General features: G+C 41.2%; 1 protein-coding gene across 4 annotated transcripts in view; it reads right to left on the reverse strand.

The window, feature by feature from the left end:
- CCDC85C (coiled-coil domain containing 85C) overlaps nucleotides 1–17,248 on the reverse strand; it is a 159,952-nt gene that overhangs the window by 20,103 nt on the left and 122,601 nt on the right. For 3 of the 4 annotated variants that reach the window (XR_006291936.1, XM_027827305.3, XM_007064955.4), the window contains one exon: nucleotides 13,443–13,547. Coding sequence is in view for 3 of the 4 variants with exons in the window: in XM_027827305.3 (XP_027683106.1) it covers nucleotides 13,443–13,547 (105 nt within the window). In the remaining variant the exon portion in view is untranslated. Of the gene's footprint in view, nucleotides 1–7,789; nucleotides 8,001–13,442; nucleotides 13,548–17,248 lie in introns of those variants that run through there. The other variant, XM_043550119.1, reaches the window with a different exon arrangement.

The raw sequence follows: 17,248 nt of genomic DNA on the forward strand, positions 1-17,248 counted from the left end.
TATCACAGAGGTCCACTCTCATGGAAAGCCACAATGCATTCTCCTCTTGGTTACAACAATGTAAACCCAAGTAACTCCACTGTGGTCTGGATTTAGACTGGTATAACAGACCTGAGTTCAATCTACACTGTCTAAAAAACATGACACTGCCATAGACTCTCACAGCACCAAAGAGGCATCGTGGTCTTTCAAAAAATCTTACAAACTGGTATTAGCATTCTAAATTCAGAGCTGTTTCAGTCAAACAACAACTAAGCGATATAGGTTGCGAAAAAAATTCTGAATACTATCGGCAGGAACATTATACCATTTTTCCATGGACAGCGTGTTAACATACTGTTAAGTGACTGGCTGAAGTGGAGACTGTCAACTTGACTACTTTGAAAAAGACTAATTTTTTAATTAAAAATAAACAAATCAAGCAATCTTAAAACAATACTTCCAGATTTAAAATAAAAAGAAGTTCCTTTAAAAAAGATTCAGGATTTTTCTGCTCTCCTTTTGATGTTTAGAAAGGTGTTTTGGCTGTGCCTGGCACCCATACCTCCAAAGGTGTTGTCAACTCTCATGAATTTTTGTCACACACGCATACTTGTTATTTTTCTTAAAGCCCCAGCTCCTGGAGTCAGGTGATTACAAGCTTTCATTTAAAATAAATAAAGCAGAGAAAAGGTGGAAAACGTGAAACACTAAATACTCAAAAAACCAGAAGGCAAATAAAAATGTTATTTTTACGTTTTCAATCAATCTCATGATTTGGGGGGGTGGGGGCTGATTTTGGAATGCTTGGGGATGGCAAATACTGCAGTAGATAGTCTCAGGGCCATCTCTCCTCAACTCTCCCCTTTCCTCTCTGCACGTACCACTGTATATTTCCGTTTTGGTTTTGCAGCTACTGGTAAACAGCCTCTTGAGAGACCTGGGGAAGACTGAATGCAAGAGTTCCCCCCGGAGCTGAAAATAAGCACTATCATCATACTAATACACAAGGCAGGAAGTGAACTATCTGCAAAGTGCTGTCAAAAAGCTCAGAGCCACAACAGATGGATTTCTCTCATCTCTTTCAGTTCTGAAAGGTTAATTATGACAACAGTAGATATAAAAGATGTCAGATGGAAATGTGATTTCCAAGTTGTTGGTAAAATTGAGCAAATTCTGTCTTGGGACAGCTCTTTTGGGACACTGAGGGGAGACACAGCACCTGCTGTTCATAGACTTCAAAATAACTGTTGATAAAGGCCTACTACCTTTAAAATATATTAGCTTATCCTCAGTTGCTTGTAACACACTCTGAAGTTTAAAATAGCATTCCCTGCACTGCAAATTCTGTCACTCTCCTGACAATCCTTTTACTTAATTTTCTCTCCTTCATCTGCTATTGTCGTGGCAGTGAAAAGGCTGCCTTGGTTTTCTCTCCATTCAATAGCATCATGGTGTTATCAACGTCATCAGCTGGAATGCACTTCCTTCTGTCATGCTCTTCGTTCATTGTTCCTCATGTATAAAAAGGTACTGGGGGTTCATTAGGCAAGTGCTGCCATAGAGCGGAGGCAATCAGTGGACCCAATGGGATACTTCCCTGTCCTCAGATCCACTCAGAAGGCTCCCATTAAGTCAGCCGGTTATTGAATGCATGTATGGGAGGATCTTTAGTGGTATGATCCCCTTAAAATAGGATGTTATTTAATAGCTGACCTTGCAGAAATTCCCCTGCATCATTAAGAATTGAATAACACATCTAATTTGTGTACTTATATGCACACGCACACACACACACAGATTTACCCTCTTCCCATGCTAGCTGGGCAGCAGGTTGGTGTTGTTTGGGACAGAAAGGAGGAACAGAAAGGGGAACGAATCATTCTTTTGGGGATTGTGCCACTGCACACCAGCTCTAGGAACCATAAGGCACCGTTTTGGGACGTTGCACTGAAGATCTGTAGGATGCTTAAGACAATGTGACCTGATCTCTTTCCTTCAAATACCTCCGATGCTACAATACATATGAGAATCCAAGGCCATTTATCAACTGTTTTTACAACTGTAAGAAAGGTTTAAGGACACTGGATCAGAGACTGCTCATAGATATTAATGAATTTATATTACTACACATAACCAATTAAGTGACTAATGGAAATACCCAGGATTGTCTATAGCACCCATCACTGTGGTATTTAAGTGCGTGTACACACACACACCCTTTTTGTAATAATAATGTGCCCGCCATATGGCAAAAGAAAATGCACTTTTCAGAAATATCTTTATAAGGAATGTGACATCTCTGGCTAGTACATGGTAGCAAAATCAAGGGAGATGAACCCCAGAGGCAAGGAAATTCCTCCCAGGCTCCTCTTCAGTTCAATCAGTGCAAATGTGATTTGTTACAAAATAATCATGCACTGAATAAAATTATACATTAATAAATATGCAATGTCTCATTTGGTCTTTGGAGCATCCAAAGCTACCAAGCGCGTTCCTCAGGTGGAGGATGGGGGAAATGTAAACATGTGAACCGCTCCGAATAATGAATAAGGAGCCGTGGACCTAAGGTTTGCATGGAGCTGGTAACTTCATCAGACAAAAACAAACTTACTACAGAAAGGAGCCATATCTGTGTGCAGCAGGCTTAAACAAGTGATCGACTTCATGCAAAGAATATGACAGACGTTGGTCAAAACTGTAAAGAAAGCCCATGTCCTGAGAAGTCTCTTGCTCAAGACCAGATCAATAATGAAAATCAGATTTTGGAATGTGGGAACAATGTACAAAGCTATTAAAACTGCCCAAGTAATTAATTGGAATCAGGGAGTATAAATTGAGAGGTTCAAACAAATTACACTATGTAGAGAAACAAATAAGATCATTGCCATTCCAGGATTGTGGATGGTAGACTGAAGCTGGCAATCCTAATCTCAAATGAGGGCAGGGCAGGCACTGGCTGAGTGGGAATCAGGCGATGAAAGAATCATTAAAGCTTGGTTTCAGACAAGATTCTTCAAACTAACAGTCATACAGTGCTATGCACCAACCAACAAAAAAGCCAGATGAAGGAAAAAAATGCTTTTTATGATTTGTTACAGGATGTGTTAGCCAAGGTCCCAAAACATAATATCATAGTGACTAGAGGTGGTTTTAAATGCAAAGGTTGGAAATAACAGTGATGGGTTAGATAAAGTTAAGACAGAGTCCGTCTGGGCAAAAATCACATCGGGGAAGAAAACTACTAGAGCCTCCCCGTGATAGTGCTTGGGGTGTGCTATAGACCGCCGGGATCTAATTCGGGTATGGATAGAGCCCTCTTTAATGTTTTTAATGAAGTAAATACTAATGGAAACTGCATGATCATGGGAGACTTTAACTTCCCAGATATAGACTGGAGGACAAGTGCTAGTAATAATAATAGGGCTCAGATTTTCCTAGATGCGATAGCTGATGGATTCCTTCATCAAGTAGTTGCTGAACCGACAAGAGGGGATGCCATTTTAGATTTGGTTTTGGTGAATAGTGAGCACCTCATAGAAGAAATGGTTGTAGGGGACAACCTTGGTTCAAGTGATCAAGAACTAATTCAGTTCAAACTGAACGGAAGGATAAACAAAAATAAAACTACGACTAGGGTTTTTGGTTTCAAAAGGGCTGACTTTCAAAAATTAAGGAAATTAGTTAGGGAAGTGGATTGGACTGAAGAATTTATGGATCTAAAAGGTGGAGGAGGCCTGGGATTACTTCAAGTCAAAGCTGCAGAAGCTATCAGAAGCTTGCATCCCAAGAAAGGGGAAAAAATTCAAAGGCAGGAGTTGTAGACTAAGCTGGATGAGCAAGCACCTCAGAGAGGTGATTAAGAAAAAGCAGAAAGCATACAGGGAGTGGAAGATGGGAGGGATCAGCAAGGAAAGCTACCTTATTGAGGTCAGAACATGTAGGGATAAAGTGAGACAGGCTAAAAGTCAACTAGAGTTGGACCTTGCAAAGGGAATTAAAACTAATAGTAAAAGGTTCTGTAGCCATATAAATAAGAAGAAGACAAAGAAAGAAGAAGTGGGACCACTAAACACTGAGGATGGAGTGGAGGTTAAGGATAATCTAGGCATGGCCCAATATCTAAACAAATACTTTGCCTCAGTCTTTAATGAGGCTAATGAGGATCTTAGACATAATGTAGCATGACAAATGGGAATGAGGATATGGAGGTAGATATTACCATATCTGAGGTAGAAGCGAAACTCGAACTGCTTAATGGGGACTAAATCGGGGGACCCAGATAATCTTCATTCAAGAATATTAAAGGAATTGGCACATGAAATTGCGAGCCCATTAGCAAGAATTTTTAATGAATCTGTAAACTCAGGGGTTGTACCATATGACTGGAGAATTTCTAACACAGTTCCTATTTTTAAGAAAGGAAAAAAATTGATCCGGGTAACTACAGGCCTGTTAGTTTGACATCTGTAGTATGCAAGGTCTTGTAAAAAAAATTTGAAGGAGAAAGTAGTTAAGGACATTGAGGTCAATGGTAAATGGGACAAAATACAACATGGTTTTACAAAAGGTAGATCGTGCCAAACCAACCTGATCTCCTTCTTTGAGAAAGTAATAGATTTTTTAGACAAAGGAAATGCAGTGGATCTAATTTACCTAGATTTCAGTAAGGTGTTTGATACTGTGCCACATGGGGAATTATTAGTTAAACTGGAAAAGATGGGGATCAATATGAAAATTGAAAGGTGGATAAGGAATTGGTTAAAAGGGAGATTACAGCGGGGTCATACTGAAAGGTGAACTATCAGGCTGGAGGGATGTTACCAGTGGAGTTCCTCAGGGATCGGTTTTGGGACCAATCTTATTTAATCTTTTTATTACTGACCTCGGCACAAAAAGTGGGAGGGTGCAAATAAAGTTTGCAGATGATACAAAGCTGGGAGGTATTGCCAATTTAGAGAAGGACCAGGATATCATACAGGAGGATCTGGATGACCTGGTAAACTGGAGTAATAGTAATAGGATGAAATTTAATAGTGAGAAGTGTAAGGTCATGCATTTAGGGATTAATAACAAGAATTTTAGTTATAAGCTAGGGACGCATCAATTAGAAGTAACAGAGGAGGAGAAGGACCTTGGAGTATTGGTTGACCACAGGAGGACTATGAGCCACCAATGTGATGTGGCCGTGAAAAAAGCTAATGTGGTCCTGGGATGCATCAGGTGAGGTATTTCCAGTAGAGATAAGGAGGTTTTAGTACCGTTATACAAGGCACTGGTGAGACCTCATCTGGAATACTGTGTGCAGTTCTGGTCTCCCATGTTTAAGAAGGATAAATTCAAACTGGAACAGGTACAGAGAACGGCTACTAGGATGATCCAAGGAATGGAAAACCTGACTTATGAAAGGAGACTCAAGGAGCTTGGCTTGTTTAGCCTAACCAAAAGAAGGCTGAGGGGAGATATGATCGCTCTCTATAAATATATCAGAGGATAAATACTGGAGAGGGAGAGGAATTATTTAAGCTTAGTACCAATGTGGACACAAAAACAAATGGATATAAACTGGCCATCAGGAAGTTTAGACTTGAAATTAGATGAAGGTTTCTAACCATCAGAGGAGTGAAGTTCTGGAACAGTCTTCCAAGGGAAGCAGTGGGGACAAAAGACCTATCTGGCTTCAAGATTAAACTCGATAAGTTTATGGAGGAAAAGGTAGGATGGAATAACATGATTTTGGCAATTAATTGATCTTTAACTATTCTGGTAAATAGGCCCAATGGCCTGTGTTGGAATGTTAAATGGGGTGGGATCTGAGTTACTACAGAGAATTCTTTCCTGGGTATCTGGCTGGTGAATCTTGTCCACATGCTCAGGGTTCAGCTGATCGCCATATTTGGGGTCGGGAAGGAATTTTCCTCCAGGGCAGATTGGAAGAGGCCCTGGGAGTTTTTCACCTTCCTCTGCAGCATGGGGCACGGGTCACTTGCTGGAGGATTCTCTGCACCTTGAAGTCTTTAAACCATGATTTGAGGACTTCAATAGCTCAGACATAGGTGAGAGGTTTATTGCAGGAGTGGGTGAGTGAGATTCGGTAGCCTCCATTATGCAGGAGGTCAGACTAGATGATCATAATGGTCCCTTCTGACCTTAATATCTATGAATCTATGAAAGTTATGGGCAAGTGTGACAGGGGTTTTGACATCAATCAAAATAGTGAATGATCAATAGAAATTTGCAGTGTGAACAACCTAGTGTTAGGTGGAACAATATTTCCTCATAAAGAAATCCATGAAGTAACATGGAACTCCCCAGACAATGCTACCAAGAATCAGACAGACCACTTCTGCATTTCAAGAACCTTGCACAGCTCTTTGGCAGATGTACGTGCACAGGGGAGCAAATGTGGGCAGTGACCATAACTGTTGTATTGCTAACTTGAAGATCAAGTTAAAGAGGATATCGAAGATTAAAAGAAGACCGTGCATAAAAAGCACACAATTAAAACACCTAAAGACAAAAAGTGCTTTTCAGCTTGAACGGAAGAACAGGATTAGTGTTCTAACTGAATTAACCAAAGAGAACCAAGACATTGATACTCTGTGGGAAATCGTCAAAGGGTGCTATCTAGAAAATGCAAAGATAGTTTAAATAACAACAAAATCTAAAAGGGAAGAATGGATTAGCAATGCTACTTGGGCAGCAGTGGAAAAAAGAAGTAGAAAGCAAAAACTCATGAATGCTAAGACATGTGAAGAGACAAGCAATTGGCAAGAAGAATACAGAGTTCTACATAGAGAGGTAAAAAGGAGGAGTGCTACAAGAGATAAAAGGGCATATACTGATAGAAAATGTCAAGAGGCTTAAGATGCTAGCCAAAGAGGTGATTTTAATCCTTATGTAAGACAATCAAACAGCTAACAGGAACTTTAGCACTACTACAGGTGCTAATGGAAAGACCAGAAGAGGAAAAAGGGAAAGATTTGTGGTACATTTTTTAAATAGACCAAGCCCAAGTGACCTACTAGAAATACGCGATGAACACCTAGCACTAGAGCTTCATATTGATTAAGGAGATATTGCAATGGAAGAAGTTAAAAAAGCCATCAGTAAACTGAAAAATGGGAAAGCAGCTGGAGAGGATAACATAGCTGGAGAAATGGTTAAAGCAAGTGATGAAACAGCCCTCCAAAACCACAAGGAAAGTCTGGATAGAATATGGAACGACTAAAAGAACCCAACCCAGTGGAAGAAAGTCCTTATAGGAAAATTGCTAAAGAAGGGTGACCTTACAAACTGCAATAACTGTAGCAAAAGCACATGACTCTCAGTGCCTGTGAAAATCATGTACATCATCATCCTGGAACATATCAAGAAACAAATAGATCTACGACTTAGACAGGAACAAGCAGGTTTTAGACCACTGAGATCATGTGCAGACCATACTGGCATTATAGAACAAAGTGTGAGGTGGCAAGCACCACTTGTGATAAATTTTGTAGATTTCCAGAAGGCTTTTGACACTGTACCCAGAGATGGTCTTTAGAGAATTAGGGCATACTGTGGAATACCAACTAAATAATTAGAATAATCAAGGATCTATAGGTTAATGCCAATGATAAAACACAATTGAATGACCTCATTTTTGCTGATGACATGTCCTGCTTAGTTCAACACATCACTTAATGGAAGAAAAGACATTGCTTTTGGCAGACACAGCAAAACAAGGTGGTTTGTCCATCAACAAAGGAAAGACAAAATATATGGCTATCAATGTCCCAGAAATAACCATTAGAGTGGACAAAAACACTTCAAGTCATTCATTTTACCAATCTAAGGAGTGAGAGGTACAATGATGGTGATAAGTCGCTAGATGTCAAGCAATGAATATCAAAAGCAGCAAAAAACGGTTATAATCTTGAAAAGATTTGGAAAAGTAGCATGACTGGCACTGGCAAAAATATGAATGTTTAACATAGGCATCATGTCTGTCCTCCTTTATGGCCAAGAATCATGGAAATCTACAACAGAAATTGATAAGAAGATCAACTCATTCCCAAATAAATGCCTGCAAAAGATCTTCAGAGTCCATTGGAAAGAGTTTCTTGCAACATCAGAAATTCTAACTAGAGCAAACCAACCTAAAGCTTAGATTGCTCCCACAGAGTTCATCACTAAAAAGGAGCGGTGCGTGGCCAAGGTACGGGGATTTGTGCCATCCTAGGGGAAGGTGGCTTCCCTGGCATATGTCAGGGTGGGCCATCAGGTGCAGCGGGTACCACAGTGTGCTGCTACAGCTGGATGGCAGCAGGGCCACCTACTTAACTACCCCAAATTATGTTACCCCTTGGGTCACTTCCTATCAGTCTGGAGCTCCTTAGTTTGGGACATGGTCAAGGGCCTAGCAGATTCTTCTCAGTCTCTCAGCGTCCAGTTCAGTTAATCAGTCTCTGGGTTTTCAACTCCCAAAGAGCGGGGAGAACCCAAGTCCTGTGCTAGTAAAGCTAGTTGCCACTCCCAACATAGCGTTGCTTCCTAGTGTCACATGCAGTTCATTCCCCCTCCTCCTGAGCTACCAATGCCTTTTGAAAATGTTCCTCCACTAGAAATACGCCTTGCACCTATTGAGGGTGGGCCTCTATAGCCCAGTTGCTCTACTCCCTATCTTGGTTCAGCATGGGGCCTGTACACCACATCACACAGTACCCTTCCAGGCATCGAAGTTAGGCTGACTGGTCTATAATTCCACGGGTCCTCTTAGTTCCCCTTTTTAAAGATAGGTACTATGTTTGCCCTTCTCCAGTCTTCTGGGACTTCACCTAACCTCCACGAGCTCTCAAAGATAATTGTTAATGGTTCTAAGATTCAACTAGCTTCAGCTAGTTTCTTAATTACCTTAGGATGAATTTCATCAGACCCTGCCGCATTGAATATATCTAACTTATCTAAATATTCTCTAACCTGTTATCCTCCTATTTGGGCTTGCATTCCTTCCCCCTTGTGGTTAATATTACTTGTGTTGAGTATCTGGTCACCATTACCTTTTTCAGTAAAGACGGAAACAAAATAGCCATTGAACACCTCAGCTTTTTGATGTCCACAGTTATTAGCTCTCCTTCCCCACTAAGTAGAGGACCTACACTTTCCTTCATCTTTCTCTTGCTTTTTATGTATTTAAAGAACCTCTTCTTAATGCCTTTTACATCCCTTGCTAGGTGTAACTCTTTTTGTGCCTTAGCCTTTCTGATTTTGTCCCTACATGATTGTGCTATTCTTTTGTACTCCTCCTTAGCAATTTGTCCACGTTTCTACTTTTTTGTAGGATTCCTTTTTAATTTTCAGGTCATTAAAGAGCTCTTAATGGAGTCATATTTGCCTCTTACTAGTCTTCCTATTTTTCCTTCGCATTGGGGATAGTTTGTAGTTGTACCTTTAATATTGTCTCCTTGAGAAGCTGTTAGCTCTCCAAAAATCCTTTTTCCCTCCGATTTCTTCCTATGGGAATTTACCGGCCAGTTCTCTGAGTTTGTTAAAATCTGCTTTTTTTAAGTCCATTGTCCTTATTTGGCTGCGCTCACTCCTTCCTTTCCTTAGAATTATGACAACTATCATTTCATGATCACTTTCATCCGAATTGCTTTCCACCTTCAGATTCAATACTAATTCTTTCCTGTTAGTCAGAATCAAGTGTAAAACAGCTGTCTCCCTGGTTACAGTCTCCATTTCCTGGAACAAAAAGTTGTCCACAATACATTCCAAGAACTTACTGGAAATTTTGTGTTTTGCCATATTACTTTTTCAACAGATGTCTGGGTAGGTAAAGTCCCCTATTACTACTACTGCAGAATATACATGTATACTTATATACATACACAGGTACACTAACACATTTTATTTCATTGCCAGATTCCTAAAAAAGCTCAAAATAATTACAGTGATTTAGGAATTTTATTCTAATTCTGAAAGAACCTCTACAAATTGATATAATTTCCTAATATTTTATACTTTCCCAGATTCAACACAATCAAAATTATAGAAGGGGGGTGTAATGGGTTATACCAGACCCTCTGAAGCCCCAGCTGGAGGCCTCGTGGTATTGCCACAGCCCACCCCAAAAAAGGGCAGTGGAGAGGGTCCTCTAAGCTGCCTAGAGTGTCTGTGTGGGACACAGCCAATCAGGGCCCAGAAGCCTAGTATAAGAAGAGCTGCAGGGCCAGCGGGAGTTCAGTTCCTTGCTGGAGCTGTAGGAGTGCGGATGGGGTGTGGCTTGCTGATGGAGCTACAGAACCCAGGACAGGACAGGACAGGACAGCCAGAAGTCGGGGAGAGAGAGAAAGAGCCTTGAGCTGGTTGCTGGGACTCCATTAGGACAAGGCCCTGAGGTAAGGATGAAGATGGCGTGGTGCTGTGGGAAAGTGGCCTAGACACTGAGGCACCCCAGAGGGGTAACTGAACTCTAGTGGCCCAGCTGGAGAGCTGTAGCCAGGAAGCCCAAGAGGGTGAAGACATTGTCTCCAGAGAGGGAGCCCTGGGGCACTGCTCTATCCCTGAGCAGGGACAATCTGAGAGAGAGAGTGTGCAGGCACACACACTCGGCCAAGGGGTGCTCATGAGAGGTGAGTGTACGCCACTACAGGGAGGTAAGTCCTTTTTATTACTGTAGCATTTGCTCTGAATAGCAAGATGATACCTCTGAGAAGGCTGTAAAATACATAGCAAACCCCAATAACTGGCCCCTCCAGTAAATTGGGGTCTGAAGTTGCTGGGGTGAAGACACCTGAATTTGTAGAAATATGAGTCTAGGCTGGTATTAAGTTACCTCTTCTTTTCTTAGGTATTCATTTGTAAAAAGCAACATGAAAGAGGCGTGGATGCTTGAGTGCTATGTACTCATGCTACAGAGCTCTGAAGCAGTGTTCTCTTATCATTTAAAAGGTAAGGATGGCATCCAGAATCTTATATTCAAGGCTCAGAAACAGCCAGTACATGCTCTGTAGGCCGTACCAGCACTTTTCTAAAATGACTCTCTTGTTCTCCAGGATCTCAGCTTTCATTTTAATAAAAAACAAGCCTAGCTGTTATGGTTGCGAAGAAAACCTTAAAAAATGTGATCCAAATGTACCTGAAATAGAGATAAGTTTGCAAAGGCATAGAACAACAGCTCTGAGGGGTGTGAACTGCCCCATTCATCTCAGTGAGGTGTGAACTCAGATGCCCAGTGATTATAATTTCAATGTAATATTGTTAATTCTTTTGTCCCCAGGTAAGAAAGGAAAGGGAGGGTCACAAACTAGTCACAAAAATAAGTGAGGTCTCATCTTGGTGCCACAGTGGTTGGCACCCTGGGAGAGCACCACTTACTCTTCCCCTCCTTGTCCCACCCCCTGCAAGGATCCCAACGGCGCACAGAGACCATGCCCAGTCATTCTGAACAGCTGCACAATATGCTGAAAGTAGGCAGCGCTTCTTTGATGAGCAGAGCTTGGAAAAGCACCACCACTTCTCTCCTGCCCCCGACTTACAATTAGAAGATGCATTTCCTAGTGTTGCCAACTCTGGCGTTTTTATTACTACTATCAGGAAAACTGGTGTTTTTTCTTAAAACCCCAGCTGCTAGAGTCATGTGGATATGTGAGAATCTCCACTTTTTTTTTTTTTTTTTTTTTTTTAAGAAATTATGTTTCTAGCCTTTTGGTTCTGAAGAAAAACTTGAAAACCTGACTCAAGTATGGGCTAAAGGTTCAAAGCCGTATATTGGGGGTTGATATTTATAAGCATGGGCCTCTCTTGTAGTGGCATATCAGTGTTACAGGGCCTCTTCTCAATCTCCCCAAGAGACAACACCAAAAAGCAGCTTCTTGCTTCCACCAATTTAAATAGGATCCTTAAAGTTTTCCACTCTCCAATCCCAACAACACACTGGCACTTTGCTTGCTATAATTCGTCAGCTCAGCAGAGAGAGTCTACCCATGTTATGCATTACTTTCACAGATCAGGTTTTACTTACAGGAATAAGCCATTATGCTGTCCCATTACAAGAGCCATTTAGCATACTTCAAAATCTCTAGACTGAGATCCTTCTCCCTGCTCTGGCCCCTTTACTCTGGATAAAAGGGCCAGGGTGGTATAAAGTTGCTCCTAGTACAGATACTGTGGAAGACAGGCATTGAGGACGGGCCTGGAGTGGAGCTTTGGGTGGGAGGGTTGTGTTGGGGTAGGGCCATAGCATGCAGTGCTGCAGAGATTCTGGGAAGTGCTGCATCCCCTAGGGGAGATGCAGGAGGCTGCTGTAACGTAGACAGGCCCACAGAGCTGTCTAAATTATGACAGTGCTGAGGACCAAAAGCCATCTTAGCTCCCCATCCCCTTAGGTTGTGAGTTCTGTGCAGCACCTCGCCCCTAGAGTTTATCTTTAGCTTTGGTACAAACACCTGACTCAGTGAAAGCTCATACACCAAAAACCTGCAAGTGAGATTTCACACCGTTAGAAACTGAACTGCTTAAATGCCATCTTTAGTAGCAAAAGTATAGCTAAGACTTGCTTTATGGTTATGCCTCTTCTGTCCTATCCCTAAGAGGCAAATGTTTGTTCAGCAGGGTATTAAAGGAACACAATGATTAAGCATGTTTGTACTATCAGTTTTTAAAAAAGAAAGATATGAGGAGTTACCACGTATGGGCAACTCAAATTACATCTCACAATCCTAATTCATTATTAGGTCAATTCTGGAGAAGACATCTGACTATAACAGATGAACTCTTGAGCAATCCCTTAACAAATGAAATAGCATTCCAAAAATTAGTGGGTGCTGTGGGATTGAAAGCAGGAGCCATGACGATAACAGCATATTGTTTAGCTAACTCAAGACTTTTCACCTCCTTTGTCATTTTAGAGGAAGCAGAGCAGGCCCATCTTGTTACATAAATTTACTTGCTGTGCAGAAGAAGCACAGGGTAAAGAGAAAGCACCAAGAACTTGAGCACTACAGATCCTGACTACTAATTGTTAGAAACCTGGCAACATGTCTTTTGTCTTATCCAATGTCAGATTTTTTGACACGGACCATAAAAGAGTTTAAGAAAAGAAGCATCAGATTTATTTGGACCCCGCTTTCTTTTCAGATAGGCACTTAGTGACAGGTTTCTGAGTTATCTGGGAAACCTCAACTAGAAAAATACTGAGCTCAACATTTCATTGGTTAAAATCAATGTTTCCAGACTTTCCTCTGTCTCTGGAAATTTGCAACCTGTAAAATTGAATAAGTCTTGTGATAAAGGGCCCAATTTTATTCTGTTTCACACCATTGATTTCAGGATTTTTGGTTCTGAAGAGATGACCTATCAACCTGCCAGACATTTGCATTCATGGCCTGAGTGTGCGCGCGCTCTCTCTCTCTCTCTCTCTCTCAGAAATTTAAGATTCTTGTCTGTATAAATACACCAGGTAGCTAAATGGCTCTTACATTTTGCATGGCATCCTGATACTGCGGCAGCGATGACAGCTGTGACTCAGAGTGGTACGGGGATAACCCTTTTCTTAGAGTCCTCAAATCCCCAGAGCTAGATTGCTGCAAAGACAAAGAGAAAATAGGACAATCTGTATTAACCAGAGGAAGGAAAATAATGCTTATTCTGCTTAGAATTCTTTATTAGCTTTTCCTTGTGACCATTTCTATTCTGTGGCCTGTTCCCATAATAACTTTTCGCTGAAATCATGGTTAAAATGACCATGATAGTTAAAATGCTTTTCCTTTCCTCAATTCCTGGAAAAACATTGTCAAGTGGTTGGAGATTAAGCATTCACAGATAGACTGGGCAGATATTTTATTCATCTAAATTTCAGATCATAAAAAAAAATCACATTAATATGCAGATGGGAAAATTATTCACATGAACTTGACTTCATACCTGCAAAATAAAAAAGTATTATTAAAAGAAAAGTAGCATGCACCAATCAGAATACACTAGAAACCATTTTCTAGCTCTCCTTTTAAGACTGCATTGGATATTCCAATTGGTAATTGGAGAGTAATAAGTTTTTAAATATTGACATTCTCATTTATGAAAGCTCTCGCATGTGAGTGACACCATCTCTTGTTTGGCTAAGAACTTCTTGCACACACAGAGTCTTGAATAAATATTCTACATGCCATACAAATAAATGTTATAAATCACACACATTCTCTGGAAAATAATACATGATCATTTTGTGATTATTGTGAGTATTATAATGGTACTGCATAATCCCCTTATGAGGGAGTCTCGGTCTAGTTCCCTCACTTGGTGAATCTGAAATGAGATACTCTTAGAACCAGCAGAATTGTTTTTAAAAGATCCAGTATACCTGAGGATGAAATGAAGGATCTGGGATGAGAATTATATCATTTTATTAACATAAACTTGCCATTAACTTAATATATTTTAAGAGTATCATGCAATACATTGTCCTCCATTTTAAAGCTATAAAAGCATAACCTTTGAGATTTCTATGCTCCATTAAAACTTTTGACTTGCATTTGCTGCAAAAATGATATTTTCCACTTCAAAAGAACTAAAGAAAAACCATTGGTGCAATAAACTTTAATGGAATGTCTCATAAATCAGCTCAACTGTTCAGACAAAAAAAAAGCCACCCCAGTAACCCCAGGGGTTGACTATAGCCAAAACCTTGAGCACTCTTGTCACTGCAGCATTGGTGGTGGCTGTAATTCCACTGCTTGGTCCCATTTTACAGCAGAAAAGTTTGGTTCCCTTAGAGCGCAAACACCATTTTCCCATTATTGACAGCAGAGATTTTTTTCTTGCAGTGATCTGTTTGGGAACTCTGTTTCTGAGCTCTCCAATACTATATTCTTCTAAAAAGATCCAGTGTGATCTAATGAGTTCACAGCCACAGCCCGCTAACCCTATTCTTTTACAAGCTGTGCAGAGATGACTACTCTTCATGGCAGTCATCCTAAAGAACTGGATATTACTGCCGCATAGTTTAACCTGCTAGAAGTGTTTCATCCCTTTGCAGTCAGTTGCTGTCAAGGTTCCTCCCCCACTCTGAACTCTAGGGTACAGATGTGGGGACCTGCATGAAAAACCTCCTAAGCTTATCTTTACCAGCTTAGGTCAAAACTTCCCCAAGGTACAAAATATTCCACCCTTTGTCCTTGGCTGGCCGCTACCACCACCAAACTAATACTGGTTACTGGGGAAGAGTTGTTTGGACACGTCTTTCCCCCCCAAAATACTTCCCAAAACCTTGCACACCACTTCCTGGACAAGGTTTGGTAAAAAGCCTCACCAATTTGCCTAGGTGACTACAGACCCAGACCCTTGGATCTTAAGAACAATGAACAATCCTCCCAACACTTGCACCCCCGCTTTCCTGGGAAATGTTGGATAAAAAGCCTCACCAATTTGCATAGGTGACCACAGACCCAAACCCTTGGATCTGAGAACAATGAAAAAGCATTCAGTTTTCTTACAAGAAGACTTTTAATAAAAATAGAAGTAAATAGAGATAAAGAAATCCCCCCTGTAAAATCAGGATGGTAGATACCTTACAGGGTAATTAGATTCAAAACATAGAGAACCCCTCTAGGCAAAACCTTAAGTTACAAGAAAGATACACAGACAGAAATAGTTATTCTATTCAGCACAGTTCTTTTCTCAGCCATTTAAAGAAATCATAATCTAACACGTACCTAGCTAGATTACTTACTAAAAGTTCTAAGACTCCATTCCTGGTCTATCCCCGGCAAAGACAGAATATAGACAGACACACAGACCCTTTGTTTCTCTCCCTCCTCCCAGCTTTTGAAAGTATATTGTCTCCTCATTAGTCATTTTGGTCAGGTGCCAGCGAGGTTACCTTTAGCTTCTTAACCCTTTACAGGTGAGAGGAGATTTCCTCTGGCCAGGAGGGATTTTAAAGGGGTTTACCCTTCCCTTTATATTTATGACAGTTGCCATAGAATTATTTGCACAGATTACACATTGACACTTTCCCTGGAATTGTAAGATGGCATCAGAAGTGATCATTGTCTTGTTTCCCCAAATTTTGCATTTCACAAGTGAAGTGTCAAAGACAGCAATATTTTGAAACATAGCTCACTCTTGCAGGTAACATGCACTTAGAACTGAGGGCAAGATTTACTTCACTGTATAAATGCCTGGGCTTTTTATGGGGGAAGTTTGGGGAGAAGGGTTGGATAGGTCCATGCAAATCTGATGACTAGACACCTTTGTTTAATGACAGTATCCCACAGGTCTACTGTGTAATCGTTTCTTGGCTGATTATATTGAAACAGAGGATTTGTCCTGGCTGGCTGTGCAAGCTACAACCTGCACCTCACCTATCACATATGAACATGTGGCTCCAGCAGCCTCAGTGCTGGACCCCAGCACTGCGTTATCTACCGTTGACCTCCATTTTGCCTTGACATTTCTGGCCATGGTCTACGGTCCCCTCCTGCAGCTGAGTCGAACGCACGCATATATGCACACACGTGAACAAAAAAGGCAAATAGTACAGCAAGGAATTTTAAAGTTCTTGCTATGTTCTAGAGTGATCACAGATGCTTTGGCTTTTATCCGTAACGCTCCATTCCAGAAGGACAATGCATGCCTTTCTAGGGATTAGAGTGCACGACCCAACAGATAATTCTGCTGCATTGGAAGATTACAAACTGCGCTGATAACAACGTGCCACTTTCTGACACAAACATGGAAGGGACCGGATCTGAATATGGATAGAGATGGGCAGTTTGTGGCTATTTATTTCTATCTTTCAGCATCTCGCTCTCCTGCCACAAGATGAGTTGTTCCCATGGAGAAGGGTCCTGGTACTTTGGACCGAGTGTTCATTTTCTCTAGCGCAAGTTGCACTGACAGCAAAGTCAAAATATCCGTGTGAATGAATCCCCCTTACCCCTGAGTGCCCCCTTAGGGCACCCAGCCACAATGCCAGGGTTAGTATCCCACTTCCCCTTTCAGGCCCCTAAGCACTCCACAAAAGGCTCTCTTAGCTCAATAATACCTTTCCTTGAGGCTGGTTTATCAGAAAAACACAGTGCATGTATCTTTACAAAAGTTCCAAAACATGGTCCATGTATCACCCCTCAGTGCATATAGTAATTAAGATCCCACAACTTCTAGTTCATCAACATAACACATACCATAAGCAGCATCTTCCACCACATCTGGGCTCTTCCTCAGTCCTCTCCTGTCCTTCTGCCAGGACAGCAACCCCAGACCTTCCAGCAGGGCAGGCAGGCAC

This window comes from Chelonia mydas, chromosome 6 (genome assembly GCF_015237465.2).
Source record: "Chelonia mydas isolate rCheMyd1 chromosome 6, rCheMyd1.pri.v2, whole genome shotgun sequence".
In the NCBI taxonomy this organism is placed as follows: Eukaryota; Metazoa; Chordata; order Testudines; family Cheloniidae; genus Chelonia; species Chelonia mydas.